This window comes from Euprymna scolopes, chromosome 1 (genome assembly GCF_053919585.1).
Source record: "Euprymna scolopes isolate OS-2025 chromosome 1, ASM5391958v1, whole genome shotgun sequence".
Classification (NCBI taxonomy): Eukaryota; Metazoa; Mollusca; class Cephalopoda; order Sepiida; family Sepiolidae; genus Euprymna; species Euprymna scolopes.
In genome coordinates, this window is record NC_136482.1 from 78,547,715 (window position 1) to 78,572,110 (window position 24,396).

General features: G+C 33.0%; 1 protein-coding gene across 2 annotated transcripts in view; it reads right to left on the minus strand.

Moving 5' to 3' along the window:
* Positions 1-24,396, minus strand: part of LOC145242245 (glutamate receptor 2-like) — an 815,605-nt gene that overhangs the window by 528,639 nt on the left and 262,570 nt on the right. For both annotated transcript variants that reach the window (XM_080105285.1, XM_080105346.1), the window contains exons 3-4: positions 19,762-20,010; positions 17,041-17,240 (exon numbers count right to left, since the gene is read on the minus strand). In XM_080105285.1, the coding sequence (XP_079961411.1) occupies positions 17,041-17,240; positions 19,762-20,010 (449 nt within the window). The remainder of the gene's footprint in view (positions 1-17,040; positions 17,241-19,761; positions 20,011-24,396) is intronic.

Genomic DNA, 24,396 nt, shown 5'->3' on the forward strand with positions numbered 1-24,396 from the left:
TTTTTAAATCATAGGAAAAATCTAAAATCAGTAAATTATCAATAAATTTTGTCATAATAAAAATAAATTTATTAGATTGATTTTAATTCGTAAAAGAAAAAACGACATTAAAAAATCCAAATTCAACGAATTTATTCAATTTTGTCATGAAAAACGATTATTTTATTAATATTGCTAAGAAAACATGTTTTACTTAATTATAATAAATTATACATAAACTAGCAGGGGTGCCCGGCGTTGCTCGGGTGTTTGGAGGTGTATGCTGTGCAAAAAAAGCAAAAAAACAAAAAAAAAATGGTTAATTTTTTTAAACTTTGACCCCTATTATGACCCCTTAAAATTTATTGTTTCGGGCTCAAATCACTTTATCAAGTTAGATCCATGTTCAAGGAACCTAAATCTAAGATTTCAAGTCTCTAGACCCAAAATTGTCGGAGGAGTTTGGTAGAGTTCTTAAAGGTCAAATCGTTGAAATTTGACCCCTTAACAGCCAAATTTCTGGCTGACACCCGTCACATCGATTTTCCCAAATCTCAGTACCCGGTATTTCAAATTTCGAGTCTATAGACTAAAAATTGACAGAGTTATTGTGTAGGAAAATGTACACAAACAGACAGACACACAGACACACAGACAGACAGACACGTTCACTTTTATAGATATATAGATTATGTCTGTATGTGAAGAATTTTTTTATAATGACAACATTTAATAATTATTTGCTGTTTTTTGTAATTTTTTCATTATCGTTTTTCGTTTTTCAATTTAACAAGAATCCAAAATTCCTTTTTTATATTAAAAATATATTAGCAATTTACTGATTTAAAATATTTTAATCGTTTTTTATTAAAGAACATTAAAATCAATTTACTAAATAATTATCTTTTACAAAATTTATTTACAAAATTTGACATTATTTTATTGAAATCTTTTTCAAGAAAATACCTAACTTTCTTAAAATTATATTTATCAACAACATTAACAACAACAGAAATACTAGCATTATATTTAATAATAAAACGTGCTAAGGATCGCATGAAAAGTATCAGAATGCGATATTTACAAAAAATAGTAAAAAAAATTCTGATTTAAATGATTCATAAGAGTGACATCGTTCGCCTGCGGGGATGCAGTTAAAACCCTATACCATGCTGAGGTAGTGGTTGAATTTTAAGGGAGAAGGACAGGACTAATGTTTTTGCTATTTCGATTGGATATATGGCCTGATTTTTCTCAATTATTTGTTCCTTTTATATTTTTCAAAAGAAATGCTAATATTGTTGGACATTTTGGAATTAAAGTTAACATTATGGGAAATATTAGTGCCACTGATAATATTCCACGTGTTATTAATTCGATGAGAATTGTAATTTTCAAATATAAATCTATTTATTTGAACACACAAATATTTCATTGCAGTAGAAAAAGTTCTAGTGACTTTTTCCAAGTGCTCAGTATTTTATTGACATGCATTACAATGTTTGAGCGTTGAAGAGTCAAATTTGAGCAAATTTTTGAATTATTTGAGCGTAAATAAAATATTCTTTTTGAAAGTGTAATATTGATCAATAGTTCATTAAAAAAAATTCCAGCTAAACATTTTATTGCACATTTATCTGTCGAAGCAGAAATCTTCTTTCCAATTAACTTATAATGATTTATAATAGTGCCATTGTTTGCCCGCAGAGATGCAGTTACAAAAACCCCTCCCAATATTAAGAATGGCTTTCTAAATAATAACGCTTGTATTTCAGCACGGCCTGTATTCCATAATAGTAAAATATTGTCCCCTTCTTATATTAAGAATTATTTAATTGCCTTATATGAAGAATTATCAAATTATTAGGTGTAAGTACAGATGATTTAAATAGGATCCCATTCCAATATTAAGAATGGCTTTCTAAATAACGTTTGTATTTTAACACATTCCGTATTCCATAATAGAAAAAAATACTATCTCCCTCCTTATATTCAGAATTATTGAATTTCCTTATACTGTTAGTTATTAATACAGAAGATTAAAAAAAGATCTCCTCCTAATATTAAGAATGGCTTTCTAAATAATAGCGTTTGTAGTTCAGCACTGTCCGTATCCCATAATAGTCAAATACTATCCACCTCTTAATATTAAGAATTATTTAATTGCCTTTTATAAAGAATTATTGAACTATTAGGTGGAATTTCAGAAGATTAAAAAAACCCTCCCAATATTAAGAATGACTTTCTAAATAATATCGTTCGTATTTCAGCACGGTCCCTATTTCATAATAGTAAAATACTATCCCACCTTATATTAAAAATTGTTTAATTGTTAGGTGTGAGTACAGAAGATTTTAAAAGAACCTCTCAATATTAAGAATGCCTTTCTAAATAATAAGATTTGTATCACAGTATGGTCCGTATTCCATAACAGTAAAATACTTGCTCCCTCCTTATATTCAGAATTATCTAATTGCGTTATATTAAGAATTATTTAATTGTTAGATTTAAAAAAAGTTCCCCAACCAATAATAACGTTTGTATTTAAGCACGATCCGTAATTCCATAATAGTTAAATTCTATCCCGCCCTCCTCATATTAAGAATTATAAAATTGTACACCTTTCTTATATTAAGAATTATTGTATTGTTAGGTGGAAGTACAGATGATTAAAAAAACTCCCAATATAAAGAATGGCTTTCTAAATAATAACGTTTGTATTTCAGCACGGTCCCTATTTCATGATAGTAAAATACTATCCCCCTCCCTATATTAAGATTTTTTTAATTGCCTTATTTAAAGAATTATTTAATTATTAGTTAGAAGTACAGAAGATTTTTTAAAAAGTCCTCCGAATATTAAGGCTGTCTGTCTAAATAATAACGTATTTTTTTCAGGACGGTCCGTATTCCATAATAGTAAAACACTATCCCCCTTCTTATATTTAGGATTATTAAATTGCCTTATATTAAGAATTCTTAGGTGGAAGTACAGAAGCTTTTTAAAAAATCCCTCCCAATATTAAGAATGGCTTCTTTCTGCCGGCAGAAAGAAACATCTAAGACATTGTTTCTCTTTGGAGAACTGTGAATCTTTTCTCCCGTTTTTTTTCTTCCCCTCGTTATGCCATTATTTTAATCGTTTTTTTAAACGTTAATAAACTTTATTTTAGTGGCCCCGTAAGTTTTGGCACATTGAATAGTTCCCCATCAGAACTCTTGAGAGAGAGAGAGAGAGAGAGAGAGAGAGAGAGGGGGGGGTATATATAAACACCTTGTCTTTTTTTCCTCGCTCACCTCTCAAACTACCTCTCTCTCTTTCTCTTTAATTCTAGCAAGCAGTCAGTCCGATGCTGTTAGAAATAAAGAGTAGTAATAGTTTTAGCAGACAGTTATTAAATGTTATGTTATGGTAGTACAAATAGTCGCTTGGTTGGAAAACTTAAGGAACGATTTTGTAAAAAATATATTATTTTTAAATCGATATTATATCAAATTATATAAAATAATATCTGAAATGAAACCGAACATGGAGATTATTACTATTTCAATAAAATTCATTACATATTTGGCGAGGAAATTAAAAATGTGTTTTTTTTTCAAGCAGTACATACGGCGTCATTACTTAATAGTAGTTTGCAAGTAACATTTTGTTTATCGAGCAGTTACGAGTACTTGCTCTACTAATTTGATTTTGTTTTTTTAAGTTACTTCGTTAGCCTTTATTTATTTTTACCTCTTCCACCATTCTTGCATCTTATTAGATTTATTCACAGCGTTACCTTCTTTTAAATTCACTGATTTGAAGTTCAATTCTCGTTTTCCATTACAATGTCACTACATGATAATCTCGGCAGGTTTGTCTTAATTACTTTGTTCTATAAATAAAAATCTAACCCATACATAAATTTAGTAAATTAGACATTTTTGTCCTTTTGATTTTTATTTATTTTTTTTCATTAAGATTTCTTTCCGTTTTGAACTGACCGTGATTATTATCTGTAAAGTCTCAAGAATGATATACCCCAAATGTCCTTTTATATGATTTACTTTCCAGTTTATTCACAAACCATCTCTGAAGGATATGTCCTTTTAGGTCTGCAATCCTCTGTTTTACCTAATGCTGGGAATCTGATTTGTCTCATAAACATGTCATGTGTAGTGAAATAGTTTATTTCTTATTTAGTCCATTCCTTCATCTATGTAAGTTTTGCTTAGATATATTTCTACTTATATACTTAAGTCTGTGGTATTCTATAACCTATTATTATTATTATTATTATTATTATTTACAAATTAGGAGTAGCCACACAGACCATCACCAAAGATTTATCTTGGAGGGAAACAAATCTCCCAAGATTTCGAGTACGGTACACCACTTTTGATAACTTTTGCAGATGAATTTGCGTTATCGCAACAGCCGCTTACCGATGATTTCTCGTTGGTAGCGATCATTGATCTTTAGTGAAATTCGGGTGATAATAAGCTTCCCCAAGATCCCAGACTTCTTTGCATTCATCCAGATGAGTTCTGGCTTATACTTTCTCTTTTCGGTCTTGTTCCTCTTTACTTATTTAGTGTGGATCCAGTTTATTGTGACATACGCACACAAAATGATGTCAGGGGCGCAGAGGTGGTGAACTTAAAATTATAGAGTTTCAGTTTACATGATTTCATGCGATGTTTTTTGTGATTTTTTTTTACATCTGGAGTAATTTCTGTATGTCCGACTTGTGACTGTAGCTCATGTGTGTTTGTCTCCGCATTGAAGTGTTTTCTTTACTATTTAAAATGTTTTAATTATTGTTGTCTGTTGTATTTTCTCAGCCATATCTCTGATTCCAATCTCTTACATTTTTATCACAAAGTTTTTCGGTATTGTTCCCAGCTCACCTACTATTGACTTTCTGTATGTTCCAGTCCTGCATAATTCTGTGTTTATGCTTTCTCCACATAATCGTGTCTATTTTATATTCTTCTGGGGCTAGTACGCTTATTATGTGGTATATTGTTTCGTCTCTCTGTCCATAAAGTCTACACGTGCTGTTTTCTTGTGCCTTGTTGATACTAGCTTTGATTTGCTTGATTCTAATCGCGGTATCTTCTGTTGTTGTTATTAGGGATTAAGCTTCCCCGTTTAGATGTTTCGTTAGTTTCATCTTTAGTCGTCATTATGAATCGTCCGTATAGTTGTTCCTCTTCCCTTTTTTCTTTGCTCGTCTTGTTTTTTCTGTTTTGTTTTCTCGGCGTCCCCTGATGCAATAATTATTTATTCGTTGGTTTGCATTATGTATTTTTCTAATTATGTTTTTTTGACATTTAGACCCTCTGTTATACAAACAAGTCTTCTTCCTCTGTATTTCTCTTTCACAAAGTGTCAGCCAATATCATTCTTTGGATATAGTGCATTGTGCATTGACATGAATTTCCTTGTCTTCTGTTCAAGATGCCTTAGTTCTTCTTTGTCCCAACTTATAAACAGTCCAGTGCATCTTACTAGTAACACTACCTACGTGCCTTTTAAAGTACTGTCAAAGTTTGTTTCTACTATATAGTTCAATTTTTATTAATTTACTTATTCTTCTGAGGTATTTCTTCAAACTTTTTTGCTTTCATTTCTGCTGCTTTGATAGTGCATGCTACAAGAAATCCCAGATATTTGTAGCTATCATGTTCATTTAGTGCCGTCATCTCCATTTGGTTGGATAGTACCATGCGTCCCGTTGTCTCCAGTTTTTCTCTTCTCATGATCAGTGGTGCGCACTTTTCCATCTTGCATGCCATTCTAATATCCAGGCTAAAGATTCTAGTTGTTGTTGATATTATTATTATTATTATTATTATTATTATTATTATTATTATTATTATATTATCCATATATTATTACGCGTTACGTTTCGACCATTATCATCGTATTCATAAATACACTTTAAAATACAAATGGAATATTGAAAATCGCACCAAACATTATTATAGTCAATTCTATTATGAAAATTAAATATTGCCAGTCAGTTTTGGTTGGCACAGATCAAAATACTCATAAGTTATTTATTGCCAGCCAGTGCCAGATGAGTACAGATCACAATAATCAGAAGTTATCTATTGTCAGGACAGATCACAATACTCATAAGTAATTTTACGCCAGCCAGTGTCTGGTGGTTGCAGATCACAATACTAATAAGTTATTTATCGGCAATCAGTATATGGTAGGTGCACATCACAATATTAATAAGTTATGTCTGATGGTTGCAGATAACTCAACTCATAAGTTATTAATCGCCAGCCAGTGTGTGGTGGCTACAGATCACAAACTCATATGTTATTCATCGTAAGCCAATGCCTGGAGTGTATAGATCACATTACTCTTAAGTTATTTATTGCTACCCAATGTCTGATCGGTGCAGATTACAATACTAATAAGTTATTTATCGCCAGCTAGTGTATAGTGGGTACAGATCACAACAGAATTAAGTTAGTTATCGCCAGCCAACTTATGGGTGGTATAGATCGCAATACTAATAAGATCTTTATCACCAGCCAGTGTCTTGTGGGTAGAGATCACAACACTAATAAGTTATTTATCGCCATCCAGTGTCTGGTGTGTGTGTAGGTCACGATATTAACAAATTATTTATCGCCAGCCAGTGTCTAGTGGGTGCAGATCATTATACTAATACTTTACTTATCGCTAGCGAGTATTTGGTGGGTGCAGATCACAAAACTAATGTTATTTATCGCCAGCTAGTGTATACTGGGTGCAGATCACAATCCTAGTAAGCTTTTTTTATTGCTTGTTAGTGTCTTATGTGTGCTCACAATACAAAGTTACTTATTGCAAGCTAATAAATGGTTGATAAAGATCACAATACTAATAAGTTATTTACTGTAATATATGCAATTGCGGCAATTTATGATGGGTGCATACTACAATACTAACAATCCGCACATCGGCCCCTCTTGTGCTGCATGTGAGATGACGCCACAAAAATAGTGAAGAAATGATGAATGTGAGAAGTGTGAAGGACCAATGTTGCCTTCACATTTTTGCCAAGTTTCAGAAAAATCTAATGGATAGAGCAAAAGTTATGGGATAAAAAGTGTCATTTTATGTTTTTTTGCAATTTTGGGCATCTGTGACCACTTTTGAGCTCCTGAGAACGGCGGGTCCCAGTGAAGACGCACAAACGATGCAGTTTCACGCCTTAAGACATGTAGGGGAAGTCGGGGTAAGTTGAGCATAGGGGTAAGTTGAGCCACCCCCTTTTAACCACAATTGACTAAGCCAATCCAAGTTTGTATGCAATCTATAAACAACTGATCACGTGACTTTAACCTCCACCATTTTGTTTTACTGAACCAATATCGGAGGTTGATGCAGTAAAAGAAAATCACATTTCGTGCCAAAAAAGTAAAATAAAGCGTTACAGAGGTGAGTTCATGTTTCTTGTGTGTAGTAATAGTTTGATTAGATATAATATGTGGTAGTTGTTTGTTCAATTACTTGCCTTCATACCTGTAAAAGATTTTTACATTCACCACACATGAGATGCATGCATTTGAACAGACAATTCAATGAGGTCAGACTGGGGTAAGTTGAGCCAATGCTAATGGGGTAAGTTGTGCCACTGGCTCAACTTGCCCCATATGTCTTTTTACACGTTTTCAAGAAACAGATGAATGTGCAACCACATCAGTAGGCCTGTTATAAAGTGAATTCAAAATGCATGTTGTATAAGTTACATGCTCTACTTGTATATGAATTAGATCTATGGGTTACCTGGTAAATGTTTAAGATGCGTAAGCCGTGCTTGGATAGGAATTTGCATGCTGTACAGGCGCTTTGTTATTCTAATACTAATAATTATTTTTATTATTACTATTATCATTATTATTTTTAACATTATTATTATTATCATTGTAGAATCAAGAATGCACTTACCCCCCTCTCCACCATTATGGACTAGCCTACAATTAGTCAGGCATGGTGGGTTATTCCATTTGGAGGCGCCTGATTGGCTAAACATGCCAGGAGACGCAGGTGCCTCTCTACAGATGCCAGCTATTCTGCCATTCATTGTTCAATGTTCCAAACTTATGCCAGGAACTCCACTGAATCAACTAGTTCACTCTAGTAATATTCTACATCACTATCGGATTTATTGTGTTAACTTCATTTTTCTTTTTTGTGTGTTTCACAGAAAAAAAGCCCACCAGACATGCGCCACTACGTGCGAAAGACAAATCGTGGACAAACTTCTACATACGTTATGGAACAGGTTGCTGCCGCTGTTACTGGAGGTCAGAGTGTGAGGAGTGCTGCAGAGGACTTTAACATTGATCAAATGACACTGAAGCGGTACATGGACAAACAAGACAGTCAACCAGCAGGGACTGCTTATACACCTGTTTCCTTACGGCAATTGGTTTTTAGTCCTGAAATGGAAAGGGATTTGGCTGACCACGTGAAACAATTGTCAGACATGTTTCATGGTTTGTCATTGAGAAGATGTCGCACACTGGCATATGAGTTTGCTAAAAAACTCTCAATCTGCCACCAAGTTGGGATCGTGAGAAAAAAGCAGGACATGATTGGTGGTTAGGCTTCAAGAAGCGCCAGAACCTCGCAATTAGAGTGACAGAAGCAACATCTTTTAGGCGTGCAACAGCCTTCAACCGCCCAGTTGTTGATAAATTTTTCAACAACTTGAGTCAGATAATGGACAAGTACAAGTTCTCACCAAGTGACATTTACAACACTGATGAGACTGGGTGCATCACCGTTCAAAACCCTGGAGCCGTTGACACAGAAAAAGGAAAGAAACAAGTTGGTTCAATCACCTCCGCTGAACGCGGGGAATTGGTAACGGTGGTGTACACTGTGAGTGCAATTGGATCAGTCGTGCCTCCTCTGTTCATATTTTCCAGAGTCCACTACAGAGATCACTTCATCAGAGGTGGACCAACACAGTGCATAGGGAGGGCAACACGAAGTGGCTGGATGAATGAAGAGGTGTTTGTGGAATATTTAAATCACATCATCAAGCACACCAGATGCTCATCAGAAAAGAAAATCCTCTTAATCCTCGACAACCATGACACACACATTTCTTTGAATGTTGTGAACACAGCAAGATCTCATGGCGTTTTCTTACTGACCATTCCACCATACACTTTCCATCGTCTCCAGCCGCTCGACCGGTCAGTGTATGGACCCTTCAAAACAGCGTACAACAGAGCCATGGATGAGTGGCTACGATCCAATCCAGGGAAAACAGTAATAATATATGAAATCCCAGCTCTAGTGAACCATGCCCAGATGATTGACATGACACCATTGAACATTGCTGCTGGATTCCAAACCTCGGGCATTCATCCATTTAACCGGGACATCTTTAGTGAAATTGACTTTTCCCCTTCTCTTCCAACTGACCGTGAGCAAAATGTGGCTGCAGAAAGCCTTGAGGCAAATTCTAATGTGGAAGATGCAGGACCCGTGCACAGTGATTATGTCCGACCACAAAAACAGCAAGAAGATGATCTTATTCAACCATCCGCATCTGGGTCTTGTGTTTCATCTAGCTCACATGATGTCATGCATCGTCCATATATTTCACCATCTGTAATTCAGCCATTTCCGAAAGCAGCACCAAGGAAGGCAAGAAGGGGTGGTCACAAAAAGGGCAGCTCAAAGATTTTGACTGACAGCCCTGAACGACAGAAGCTGATAGCCCTTTCTGAAAATAGAAAGAGGAGCCTATTATCAAAAACAAAGCAGTGTTTGTTCAATGCTGGTAGGAAAAAGTCATGTCCCCCGAGATCTAAAACCCCATGTTCAAGTGACACTGATGATTCAGATTTTGAATTTGATGATGTGTCATCAGATAGTGATGGTGATATTGATCTGTATAGCCCAATAATCGAAGGTGACTTTGTGGCTGTCAAATGTGCTGGCAAATCACGAACTGTGAACTATATTGCCCGGGTTGACACTCTCAACGGGGAGGACTTCGAGTTTGAAGGTGTTTTCCTTCAAAAAGTTGCTGGGAAGGTAGGAACGGACAAGACTGTGTTTGTTCCAAACCCAAAGGACGAAGCGGGTTTCAATGCAGAAGATGTTGTTTACAAGCTGCCATAGCCAAATAGTGTTGGCAGTTCTGTCCGTTGTTCTAGCCAGCTCGTTTTCAGTTGTGACTTGTCACAATGGCAACTTCATTAACTTACATTCAGATATGTTTCAAATTTTGTGCTGGTTCATTCGCTGTAATTAACATTTCTACTTCATTATTATAATTTGTTTTATAACCACAGCAACAATTTTGGGCTTGTTCTTTCTTTATTTGCAACACATTTTTGCGTGGCACAACTTACCCCTGTGTGGCACAACTTACCCCAAAGGTTGGATCAACTTGCCCCATGGTCGGGGCAAGTTGAGCCATTTGATATGCATTTTTGTAAAGCACATGGTCGGTTTAGGTGTACTAGCAGAAAACTGCAACTTGTTTCAAAATGTTCCCAAATAAAAGAATTTTATAATAATACACTCATCTTTGCAAAATAATTAGTCGTTTTGGTTCTGAAGAGCCAAAATGGAAAATTGGCTCAACTTACTCCGACTTCCCCTATATTTGAATTCAGCACCATGAAAAATTACTATATAGGTAAATTCTTAAGTTCTTGAGTAATATGAAAAAAGAGCTCAAAAAACGCATGCTTTTTAGCCCTAAAAGTCCCAGATGGAAGCGAACCATAATTTTGGGGCATTTTCCACCTCTTTTGAGCCCCTAGAGGCGCAACGGGAATTTTTGTAAAAAAATAAAAAAAATTACTGTGCACATCTATTTTATGAAATACAATTTGTAGCAAAGTTTCAGGAAAAACTAATGGACTGTTATCTGGCAATAGTCCGGACTAACGGACACACGGACTAACAGATGCACGGAAGCACATACGCCACAGAAAACATAGATCCCTCTTCGTTAAATCTGGGAACTAATAAGTAATTTATAGCCAGCAAGTGTTCTGTCGGTTTCGGTTACAATAATAAGTTAGTTTTCGCCAGCCAGTGTCTGGTCGGTGCAAATCAAAATACTAATATTTTTTAGCTAGCCGGTGTCTTCAATTTTTTGTAATAATATATCTCAAGCAGTTATCTATTTTTGTTTTACAAAAATAATATTTTTTTATTTCATGATCCGATCTAATATTACACTTAAAGGAAATTCTATTGCTTGCTTATGTGATTATGTTTTCAACTATCATGAATTTTCCACGGGTTCTTGCTTATTATTATTATTATTATTTTTATTATTATTATTATTATTATTATTATTATTATTATTATTATTATTATTATTACGCCTGTCGCTTCGTCCGTTATCATCGTATTCGTAAACATACTTTAAAATAAAAATGATATATTCCAAATTGCATCAACCGTTATCATACTAAATTCTCTTATGAAAATGGAATATTACCAACCAGTGTATGGAGGGTACAGATCAGAATACTCATGTCATTTATCGTTAGCCAGTGTCCGGTAGGTAGAGATCACAACACTAAGAAGCTAGTTATCGCCAGCCAGTGTATAATGGATGCAGACCACATGTTATTAATCGCCAGACAGGGTGTAATGGGTAGAGATGCCAGTACTAATATTATTTATAGCCATCAAATGTCCGGTGGATACAGATCACAACACTAATAAGTTAGTTATCGCCAGCTAGTGTATAGTAAGTTCAGATTACAATACTCATAAATAATCTATCGCCCGCCAGTGTATGGTGGGTACAGATCAAAATACTTATGAGTTATTTATCGCAAGCAAGTGTACCGTGGATATAGGCCACAATACTCATAAAATATTTGTCGCCAGCCAGTGTATGGTGAGTACAGATCACAAAACTAATTAGTTATCTATCGCCAGCCAGTTTATGGTGGGCATAGATCACAATACATATAAGTTATTCAGCGTCAGCCAGTGTATTTTGGGTACAGATTATAATACTAATGAGTTTATTTTTAGTGGACATGTGTCTAGTGGGTTCAGGTCACAATACTCATCCGTTAATTTTTACCAGCCAGTGTCTGACGATTGCAGATTACAATACAAAGTTAATTATTGCAAGACAGTGTATGGTTGGTAAAGATCACAATACTAATAACTTATTTACTGCCAACCAGTGTATGGTAGGTGCAGATCATAATACTAATAAGTAATCTGTAGCCAGCCGGTGTTCTGTCGGTGTAGGTTACAATATTACGTTAGTTATCGCCAGTCAGTGTCTGGTCGATGAAGATCAAAATACAAATGTTATTTTTCGCCAGCCAGTGTCTTACTTCTATTTTTTTAATAATATATTTATAGCAGTTATCCGTATTTATTTACAAAAATATTTATTTTTTAATTCATGGTTTGATCGGATCTAATATAGCACTGACTATTCTATGTAAGAACATTCTATTGTTTGCTTTTGTGGTGGTATTTTCAACTACCGTGGAATCTCCACGGATTCTGCTAACTATTATATTTTTATTAGCCAGACAGAGTGCCGTAGAAGGTACGGCTGCATGGGGCTTATATACTGAAAGGTGTATCGTGATGTACGGTGAGAAGTGATCTGTGGAGGTACCTATTGAAGTTAAAACATGTGAGGATGGCAGTCTAGAGATATGGCGGGACAAAAGTATCAGGAAAACTATGCAATCGGAACATAGCCGTCTGGATTCGGTAACCATTGCCAAAGTTTAAAGATGTGGCAAATTGTAAACTTTCTGTGTCCTGGGACAAGATTGTGATAGAGTGGAAGAACGACAAGTGTTGCAATTATGCTCCAATGGCACTGAAAGTAAGACATATGCATATGGTTAAAACCTAAGTAATCCCGATGATTGTGTCTACGCTAGGTGTGGTAGCAAGTTGTCTGGAAAGATAATTGAAAACTACGAATCCCCAACGAGTTGGGTGGCCTTTGTAGGTACCACTAGTACCCCTAGGAAAACATTTTATTTTTAAGCTCCTGGAGCCTGGATTAAGTGGGATATCTCTGAGACTGAATTCCATCTCTTTTCAGGATATAATATTAAACGAAATCAGGAATGTTTTCATTTGGTCGTCGTTTTAAATAATTCTGATTAACAGAATATGATACAATTTTTTTCATCATTGAAAAATATTTGTGCAATTGTGTAATTTTCGATAAAAATAAACGAACCTGTTCTTAAAGCTTTCTTTCTATGTCGCAAAATAATAAGTCTCAATTAATTAAAAGAAGCGGCCTCAAGCACTCGTAGCCACACAGTTATGTAATGCACATATAAACACACACAGTCTTACATAACATTAAACACACACACACACACACACATATATATATAAACACATATATACACAAATATATACACACATAATATATATACACATGAAATATTATTAGGTAATATAATATCTGTGAACTAGGGCTTTGACAACAGCATATTCTTTTCACTGTTTTGACTCTTGAGTATATATCCTTAATATTTTATATAGACAGATGTGGGTCTGGGTTGATTAAGTGTGTCGAACTGTATCGGATATATACCCGAGAGTCAAAAGAATGAAAAGACTAATCTGTTGTCACTGCCCTACTGTGAACATTAGCTTATATATATATATATATATATATATATATATATATATATATATATATATATGTCATCACAAATAAAAAATGATATATCCAGAACATAAAATTATCATTGTTGTAGGAGATTTATTGACACCCTCATATGTATAAACGATAACGAAGCATTAAAAACATCTTACATATGCAAAGGAGTTAGAATTAAATTGTAAACATAGAGAAACACAAGCTACATTTCTGGATTTAGATATAAAAACTGAGTATGACATTTTTGTTTATAAAATATTGGATAAAAGAGACCCTTTCTCTTTTAAATAGTTTGTATGCCTCATAAAAATAGTACCTTTTTTGTATTTATGTTTTATAGAACCATTATGTCAGAGTTTCTGAAAATAGCTTGCGTTACCTTTAAATTAATAGGTTTTCTACCCCCAGTTTCTAGCTTAGTAATAAGGATGATTAAACAAAGTGGTGATAAAACTAAAATATTTAACAGTTAAATAAAACATTTATTCGTAATTCTGATGCTTTTAAATCGTTTAAAATTACTCAGAATATATTAATTAAGGAAATCCAAAACTATTTTAGTAGTACATGTTAGACTATTGTGAATTAGAGAGAGCAAGTTGATGCAGTGATTGCCGGTGATTAAACGACTTACTGAATAAGTAGTTGCCCAACGAATGATAAAAATATACGAATTAAATAGGCTTTTTTAAATAGTGTTAACTTCCATGACTATATATATATATACATATATATGTATATATATATATATATATATATATATGAGATGATTTTTCCGTCTAGAAGACATTATTGCAATACTAACAGAAACACTACAGACAAATTCAATATTATCACACTATCTCGGCAATACTTGCTGTAAATTTAACGGATATTATCAATCGAATTTATTCATTATCATAATATATTCTTATAATATATCTGTCGAGAGTCACTCCTCCAAACCAGTCCTATTCACAGGATATTTATTTACTCATTATTTACTTTTATTAATCTCCTCGACAATACTATGGACTTGTTTTTACCTTATCTACATTTACTAGAGTTTATTTTCTTTATTTTCGACATTTATTATTTGTTCTTTAGGCTACCCTACCTAAATACGCATCCATCCCTTCACAAGTAACGATTAAGTTCCGGTAAATTTGATTAGCAGTTCACATAGGTTTATCGGATTATGGAATCTGCGACTCGAAAGAATTTCGAACAGTTAAAAAGTCTATTAAGATCTAAACAATATGTCGTTAACAAACAAACAAAAATAACTTCTACTCTTACGAACGTCGCACACTATTATCCATGTTCATGCTCTTGTCGTGCCCGATAAAGAGGTTCGCATATCAGAACTGACATTGTTTTTTATTATCATCTTTATATAGTCATAAATGATAGGCAAAGTTATTCATAGAGAAAAAACATAATTTATTTGATATACAGTACGCATTATATACATCTTCATATACAGATGCTATATTCATACGTTTATCAGTTAACAAATGGGTACATAAAAAAAATACGGGCTATGCTGAAATAATGAGATTATTATTTATAAACCCAGTCATAACAGAAAATATGAGAGTTTTTTCTGACGATTATGTACTTTCGACTAGCATTGTAATACACAATCAGTACTGGATTAAGTTAGATTTAACTTTAACATAATATCTAAAAATAAATCGTCCGTATTCTGCATAAGTGCAAAAAATATCTACACCGGTGCATAACAGAAAATATGAGAGCTTTTTCTGACTATTATGTACTTTCTACTAGCATTGTAATACACAATCAGTACTGGATTAAGTTAAATTTAACTTTAACGTAATATCTAAAAATAAATCGTCCGTATTCTACATAAGTGCAAAAAATATCTACACCGGTGCAAACCCATAAACGCAAGTGATTGCCTCAAACCGCAACTAAATGCCAGTAACTACCAGTGCTCGCTATTGAAAACAGAAAATTGACGCCTATAACTGATATGACATGGACCGGCGGGAACTGACTGTATCGGTTTTAAAGAGAGCTAGTGTTTACCATTGAACGTAACTGCCTCAGCACAGCATTTACCGTACGTGACTATCAGTGACTGACAGATGTACTTAAGTGAAAGTCAGTTGATACTAGTACCCGACTATGCCCAACAGTTGAAAACGGACGATTTTAGTTCGGAGACATCAAATAGAGTCGACCAATGATCATGACCGCCTGTGACTGCTATCAGTATATGTAGACGCCAGTATTTGTTAGTACTCTCAAGCAATCGCTCCAAACCAGTAGTAATCGTCAGTAACCAGCAGTGTTACAAACACAGCCAGTTGCTTCCGTTAGCTGTCCAGCAATGCTTGACTGTAAGCCAAATGATTTCGTTTTAGCTACGACCATCAGTGTCGGCTATTTTCGTTGCGATATTTTAATTTATTTTCAGGGATTGTCATTTATCAAATCTGTTCCGGCTTTATGCCAAACTTTCAGCAGAAAACGCCGGTACACAGCTCATTCGAGTATATTAATAAAAAAAATACCTTACATAGTTCATGTATTAGAATTATTATATTACACTATATCTGCTATGGAACACAGTATAGACACTTATAGTCAGTTTGGATGTTTTCAAAATTTATATAAATAATTTATAGATGCATCTATCTATCTATCTATCGATATATATATATATATATATATATATATATATATATTTCCCTATCTATTTTCTGTCCCCCGCCATATTTCCATTTCATATTATTTTTAATCGTTGTTATACCTCCACTTTGCTCAGTTGATTGATGAACAAAATCGGTCAGCTAGATTTTCTCCTATTAGTGTTAAAATTCATTCAATTAAATTTGGTCTATCTTTAGCTATTAGAAAATTCTGCACCCTCAAAACGATGTTATATATATATATATATATATATATATATATATATATATATATATATATATATATATATACAAAATATTTATACACACTTATTATTATTATACTATAGATTATATTTACGAAGTATACTAGAAAAAGAAATGATGTGTATACATGCCCCCAACCTTAAATTACATTTCACGAATATCATAACGTATTACACATGGCATCTCGAGATTGACTCATATCTCATTCCTTAAAAAAATAAGCTAATTTTAAGGAAGGAAAAATTAACAGATGTAATAAAAAACATCTCACTTCTGACTTAATTGTATATATTAATTTTTTCGTTGTTGTTTAACAGTTTATGGCTCTTTTCCTGTAATGTAATAAAGAGTCTGGCTGTCTTCATATATTTATTATACGTCAAATTCTTCATATTCTCATATAACCGTTCATATAATATAGTTTAATTTGTTTCATTATTTATAGAATTTAGTTTAATTTTTTTTTCTTAGGCATAAGAGCTCATTTAATAAAAAAAATAATATACTTACTTGGTTAAGTAGACGTCGGTAAGCTGATGTACTGGACATAACCACGACAATATTGCGTGGATCAAGTGGCCGATCGAGTCGGTCGAGTTGCCGTAACATTCTATGGGAGTTGTCTAAGTCTTCTACGCGACGAACGACAACATCCAAAGGTTTGTTGGAATCATTAAATGTATCGTAAATATCTTGTAAGTGGATTAAGCCTGCAAAGCGAAAAATAGACACAGCATAAATAGGAGAATAGTTAAGCGTCTGAAATGAAACAATTGTAGAGACTAAAGAAATACGACCTTCTTTTAAACGAGGCAATAGATAGTCGATGATTGGTAGCCATTACCTTCAGCTGAACTACAATAAAAATATTGTAAATTCTTTATAAAGAAATAAAAGCTTTAATTTAAAATTTAGAAAGTGTATCGTGATATGTGTCTGAAATAAACAACAAAGTTAAAGAAAACATACTGAGAGGAAAAATGCTAAAGGTGGTAATCTGTCAAAAGTAATTTAAACTGCAAATTCTCGTATAATTTTTATATCTTATAGCGTGCAGAATTTAGGGAACCCTCTAACCAGTTTTTGTGTTAACAAAAAATCAGTAGCATAATGTCAGATTTGTTCCTATCTAGTCATGACCTGCAAGGATAGTCTACGTTAGTTAAGGAAAATATATATTTTTGTATTTTTCTCTACTACACTATAACTTAGGCTCATTGCCTGGGTCGTTAAAAAGAAATGCCGAAGATTGTCAGAACACGATGCTTTGTACAATGTCGGAACTGGGAATTGACGGCTTTCAATGAGATGATCTGACAGGCCCGGAGTTTGATTGATGTTGCTGTCTAAGTACATATAATGTGGAATCTAAAATTGGCAATAAGAGTAGTGCATCACCGAAGATTAAGCTTGAGGTGTTTATAAAAAATTATTTCACATGAACCAATAACTTTCCCAAACAGAAATTAATGAACTTGTTGATGGACTGGAATAGAGATAGCTGATCCAGCAGCTTAAGATATATTGCTTCTTACATCGACGTTCTTTTCAAGGAAGTAGAATCTGCGATTGAATAGATAGTGTTAAATGGCAGTCAGAGACAACTTTGTTTTCATCATAAACAGAAGAATAAGTCTGGTATATAATGATCTCGGTCGATCACAATTCTGTTGACATCAAACCCAAACGATTTGTTTTATGTTAAACTCGTCGGAACGGGAGCAAAATAGATAAATGATTATATGAGCTAAAAGATAGGACCACCACAACATTTCTGGCAGTAAATCGGTTAATGAACTAAAATCTACAGAACAATGAAACAAACTGACTCACTTTTTCTGAATGTATTTTAAGAAATTAAACTACTTCGTTTTTTCTATTGCCTAGGGATTTTAACAACAAATATTATCGGCATATCAAAAGAAAGTCGTGGAATAACACAAAAATCGTCTTCTATACGGATGATTCCCAGAATATTACAGAAGACATGTTGTCTGAATAAAAAATAAAATTACTTATCATGATAGTTTGTAAGTAGTCCTAAATCCCAAAGACGAGTCATTCAAAAATATTATAACAAAGCTGGAAAATTTACTGAGTAATGCGAACTTCCACACTAACATGTCTTTAAAGATTGTTTGACCGGCTAAACAATAATCCTCCACACTGATGATTCCCGAAAAAGGATGAAATACATGTGTATGTGACTAATAATTCAATATATATATATATATATATATATATATATATATATATATGTAATGTAATTTTATTAGATAAAGATAATTAACGCTTGTTCTATTTGCTGCCAACTACCCCAGTCCTCTCGTCTACGATCATATTTATAACGTTTTCTTTAGGGCAACTAATTCATTGATATGCAAATGAAGGCTCCTTCAGTCTTTTATAGACTATGGATACCCCACCGTATGGGGTGACTGCGTATGATGTTTTTGTGACAGGAGGCTCGCAATCTCCAACCACACCTCTCCTGAGTCGACATTGGTAAATAAAGTGTACGTACAGGACGAGTGGAAACAAATGCCGATAAAAGCGGACAGCACATACAGCGCCTAAAATTCTCAAATGGGCATCCATCTGGTACTAACTTGGCCCAACGTTGCTTAACGTCGATGATCTGAAGAGAACCGGTGTGTCCCCTAATGCATATCAAACTACAATATTTGAGGTGTCTTCAGGATCGACTTCATTTTTAGTAACCTCATGAGTAGAACATGCATGCAGAAGAGTAGACTTTTGTTGTTCGGCCATATTGAAAGAAAAAGAGTTATTGAGTTAGTAAGTATAGAACAGTGGATATAGCAACTTCAGTTCAGAGTGGTAGGTAAAATTTATAGAATAAAGTAATATAAGTAACCTACCATAACAAAAGGAATAAGCCGGACAAGGGAAAGGTAAGATGTGAAGTCTTAAAGCTGTCCTACACATATTAACATGTAAAACAGATGTTAAAACTATATACATTAAACATAATGATTATGTGGTGATGTGTGTGTCTATTAAAGTGTATTCATTTTCATGAACCCATTAATATCCATTAAATGTAACCAATTATATTGAATTTTCGATAATTATTAAAATGTATGAAGCTGTATGGAAATTCAAACAATGAAACACTGTTTAAGCGCAACTGTTAATAGATAATTAATAGGCATTTAAGTGTTTCTAATGCTACAAATCCGCGCGTGGGAATGGTAAAAAACGACTTACCGTCATCTGAATCAAAAATGTAATATATTCTTCTCCATCGGAAGAAATGTATGAGCTCTGTTATAGCAGGCACAAAGGACGGGCTCATATTTATTTCGAACGGGTAACTAGGCAGCTGGTGTCTAGTAGCGACGTTCAGTACAAAGACGGGTAGGTGCAGGGCGTTACTGTAGGCCTGGACAACATGGTGGGACACGGGGTTGTTTAAGATGTACAAAGCGAAAATTCCCCGCGCCGACTGAGCACAGACTGAAAAAGAAACAGAAATTAATAACTTAGTTATGAATAAAAAAAGTAACAATACATGTAGTAATAGTACGTACCCTGAACACAATATGACAAGAGAATCAAAAATGTTAAGCATTCATTATTTTCTTCACCAGAATATATTTATATAAATCTCAGACATCTTTTAAGATTTGATAATTTCCATTTAATGAGTTTAAAGGACAGATGACTACTTTTCGAATAGATAACAAACAATGCGATTACATTCGAATCACCCCAAGCATTGAAATAACAGGTTCATGGTGTCATAAATTGGTATAGTCAGAAATAAGAGGACGAATATAGTGTTGTTCAAAATGCAGTGTATTCGCTTATGAGATTAATATCCACTTTGAATGGTTTTAATTAAAGAAATTTATTTACGAAGTTCTAATAGTTACAAGAAATATCTTTGGTAAGAGCAGAAAAACAGATAAGAGTTATTAAGCAAGTCTTTTTTTAGTAAACAATCTATGTATAGTGGTTGTTTCTTATTTGTTTATACTTTAAATAGTTTTTTCAATCAGTATGCAAAGTTTTCAATTACGTTATAGAGCCATTGCTAACATATTTCAGAATATGAAAACTATACAACATTTCGCTCAAATAATCTCATTTTAGCAAGTGTATATTGCAAGATATGACAAGTGTTTGATATTTAGCTGCATAAACATGCAGAACTTATAAGTGGAAATATTTAATCAGTACCAGTCGAATAATTCAAGTAATATGTAGTAATTAGATGGAATAAAGAGTCTAAGTTGTTTCGAGGTAATGATCTTTTAACATGGTATTTGTAAATATATACACACACTTAAACATTGAAATGTATAGTAATGAACCCATACTTTTATCACAAATAAATTTTGTTGAACAAAACCCCTACCTAGATTGTTGGTTGCTTGTTTTTGTTTGATGGCATATCAACCCTTTTACGGTGATTTAATGCCAAATCCAGTTATTTTTAAGAAATAATTTTAATAGAGTATATTTGTTTTTCTATTTTTTTCAAGTCGGTTTCTATTAAACCTATAGTTGGAACCCTAACAGGTACTACCACTCTGGGTCAGAATGGCAATTAAAGGGTTGCTCCATACCCCTCAAAGCCGGAAAGCTGGAGCATCACCATCGGATATATCCAGGACCACCTACCTAGAGCGTGGTTAGAAAATTAGTAATGCTTTATAATTAGTATTTGAAAAACCCTATTTAAGGGAAATGTAATGAAATAGTAATAAGAAAACCACATGATTATTTCGAATATAAGTTGATATAAGCACAGGAATCTGAAATATTACTTTTTTAATTAATAGAAAAAAATAGAAAATCTTTATGTTTATCTCTCAAAGCCTATTAGAAAAAATATATTAATGTTGATTTCAGTCAAATATAATGAGTACGCAAGAATTCCTCATACGTAAATTACTTTAAGAAAAGGAAGAATAGGCAAAACATTCTCAACGGCTACTAACAGACTTATGTTTAAATAGAAAGCGAGTATAAAAATCCAAACTAAATAAATAAATTTCAAAGTATAAAAATCGCAGTGAAAATGTAAAAACAAAGGACGAACGCTAATTATGTGAGAGCAGACTGAAATTGGATATAATACAGGAGTTAATCTAATGCAACTCTTGACCTGAAAGAAATTAATATTCGCAAATATATTGAAATATTTGGATTATATAGTGGTTGTCTTACAACGAACTTCGTAATGTTATATGTTGATAACTATCTCTAAATATTAGTGACAGAGCAAAGAAATATTTTCCAGTATTTAAAAAAAAATAAGTATTTGCATCATATATATTTATGTAAAGAATAATATAATTTATAGTAACATTAATTCAATAAAAATAGATCAAGTTAATAGCATTGTAGAACGTCATCTAAATTAACTCTTGTTTTATTTTTATCATGCAACACTTATTAAGAAATATCTATACATTAAGCGTATCAGTCGGTCATACAATATGAACAAAAATAAGTGGAAATGGACTATAAGACCAAATCTATGCATATAATGAAACCAAAATAGACATCAACATGTTATACTACTTAAATCCGGCTGCAAGCACACACGCATACACACAAACACATATTCGAGTGATCATGTATACCAATTGTTTTGTATTAATATAAAGCTAAGAACTAAATGCATTATAATATAATTAATTATAATTAAGGAAAGTTAAATAAAATAGCTTTGAAAATATACCAAATTATTGTTCATCAAATTTTTTTAAAGTAAATACTGTAATAAAATGATGAAATAATTTTTGCAAGATATGGCTATATGATAAAAGTTAGTATCGCTTACTCTGAATCAAATATTGTATCTTCCGAAGTTTTAGGAAATCGGTATCTTGATCTTTATTAGTTCTTAAGCACACACGCACGCGCGTGTGTGTGCGTTTGTGTGCGTGTGTATATGTGCATGCGTTTGTGTAACGTACCGTAAAGTTTCATTAGTATAATTGCTTGCAGAAAATGTTGGATTGTCTTTTAGAGCATTATTAATCAAACGCATCTCGATAATTTATCAAAGTCGGAAAATACCTAGACATTTAAATTTAGGTAGTGAAAACTGTTGGAAATGACTATAATATATGTATGTAGTAGAGAATTAGAAGGCTATCACAATGCGAGGAATGAGATATAGTCGTTGTTGTTGGATGAATACGAAGATAAGTGGCGATTTACAAATCAATAAGTACATACATATATGCCTATATATACATATATTAAATAATAAAAAATAATAATAAAGACAACAAAATAGACAGAGAATATACAAAATTTAAAAGAAAAGTTTACGCTAAAATAACAAGTTATAAACTAAAAAAAAATATATGTATATACAAACATTTTTATAAAGAAAAAGGAACAAAAGAAAATATGTCAAACCCCCTCCTTACATTTGCTCCGAGGCCCCACGCAGCCATCCAATTTCCGCTCCATCATCTAGCATGCTTTGAATCGATCTGTCACGTCTACCATTTTAAAAGGGATTTTTTCCGGAATTTATAATGGATATTGTTGCAGACATAACAAGTAAGAAATGTGTATTTAATACAACTGAATAAATATGTGTATATATAGACATATATGTGTGTACTTATTGATTTGTAAATCGACACTTGTCTTCGTCTTCTTCCAACAATAACGACAATATCTCATTCCTCGCATTGGGATAGCCTTCTAATTCTCTACTACATACTTATCCTACACAATGCTTCAAGCAAACTACATATCAATACTATAATATATGTATAAATGAATAAACTGAAAAATCCAAAAAGTAACAAAAACGAATGGAACTTGTGAGTGATTTTTAATTATTGGTTAATGTTCTCTCAATCATCTTGGTCCATTTTATGTTAAAAGGTGTGTGTATGAATGGTTTATTTATTTATAATCACAGATTTAATTGCCTTCAAGAATAGAACTACTGAGAAAGTTTACAGATTACAGCGTTGTTGTAATAACATCCTGCATGAGAATAGTACTCCGAATAATTCAATTTATGTAAGTCGTTGTGCATAATGGATACCGTATTTATCTGAATTTCTCTGTGAAACTAAACTAAGATATTTGAGCTACAAAAACATGTGACAGGAAGTATTAAACCAGTATGAGACAATCAGTAATAAAAGTGATGGCTCTCAGTTCCCAAAAACAGAATTATTTAAATTAATGCATGATAGAAAAAATAATTTATAACATTTAGTAGAACATATTTTAATTTTTTCTTCGAACACACACATACACACACGCACAAACAAACCCACACACCCATATATATATATATATATATATATATATATATATATATATATATATATATATATATATAGTGTGTGTGTATGTGGGTGTGTGGGTGTTTATATTGCTAAGTATAAATATATGTCTATGTAGCACAGTGCGTTCATGACGGGAAAATGTTAATTAAAAACTGTTTTATAAAACAGTGTTTATCATTAATTTGCATGGATTTATAGATAAACAATATATTCTTTTGATGAAAGATAAAAGATAATTTTAGACAAATTTATGCACATCATGTTTTTATTATCTCACTTATTGAAATCGAATAGCTTAAACTAGTGTATGTAAGTCTTGCCATTTAATAGGACGAAAACATTTGTGATAGACTTTATTTCCATGTCGACAATTCTGCATATGTTTTTAAATGTTACACACATAATGACAAAAAGTAAGTAAAAGTAATATTTATAATATATTAATAGGCAATGTTAAAACTTGAAATACTCATGCATGAGCCTTTATTGTAGTTGATGTTGCAGATTAATGTTTGACTTTTAGTTAAACTTTTTGTGTTATTAAAGAGAGAGAAGCTATCACTTC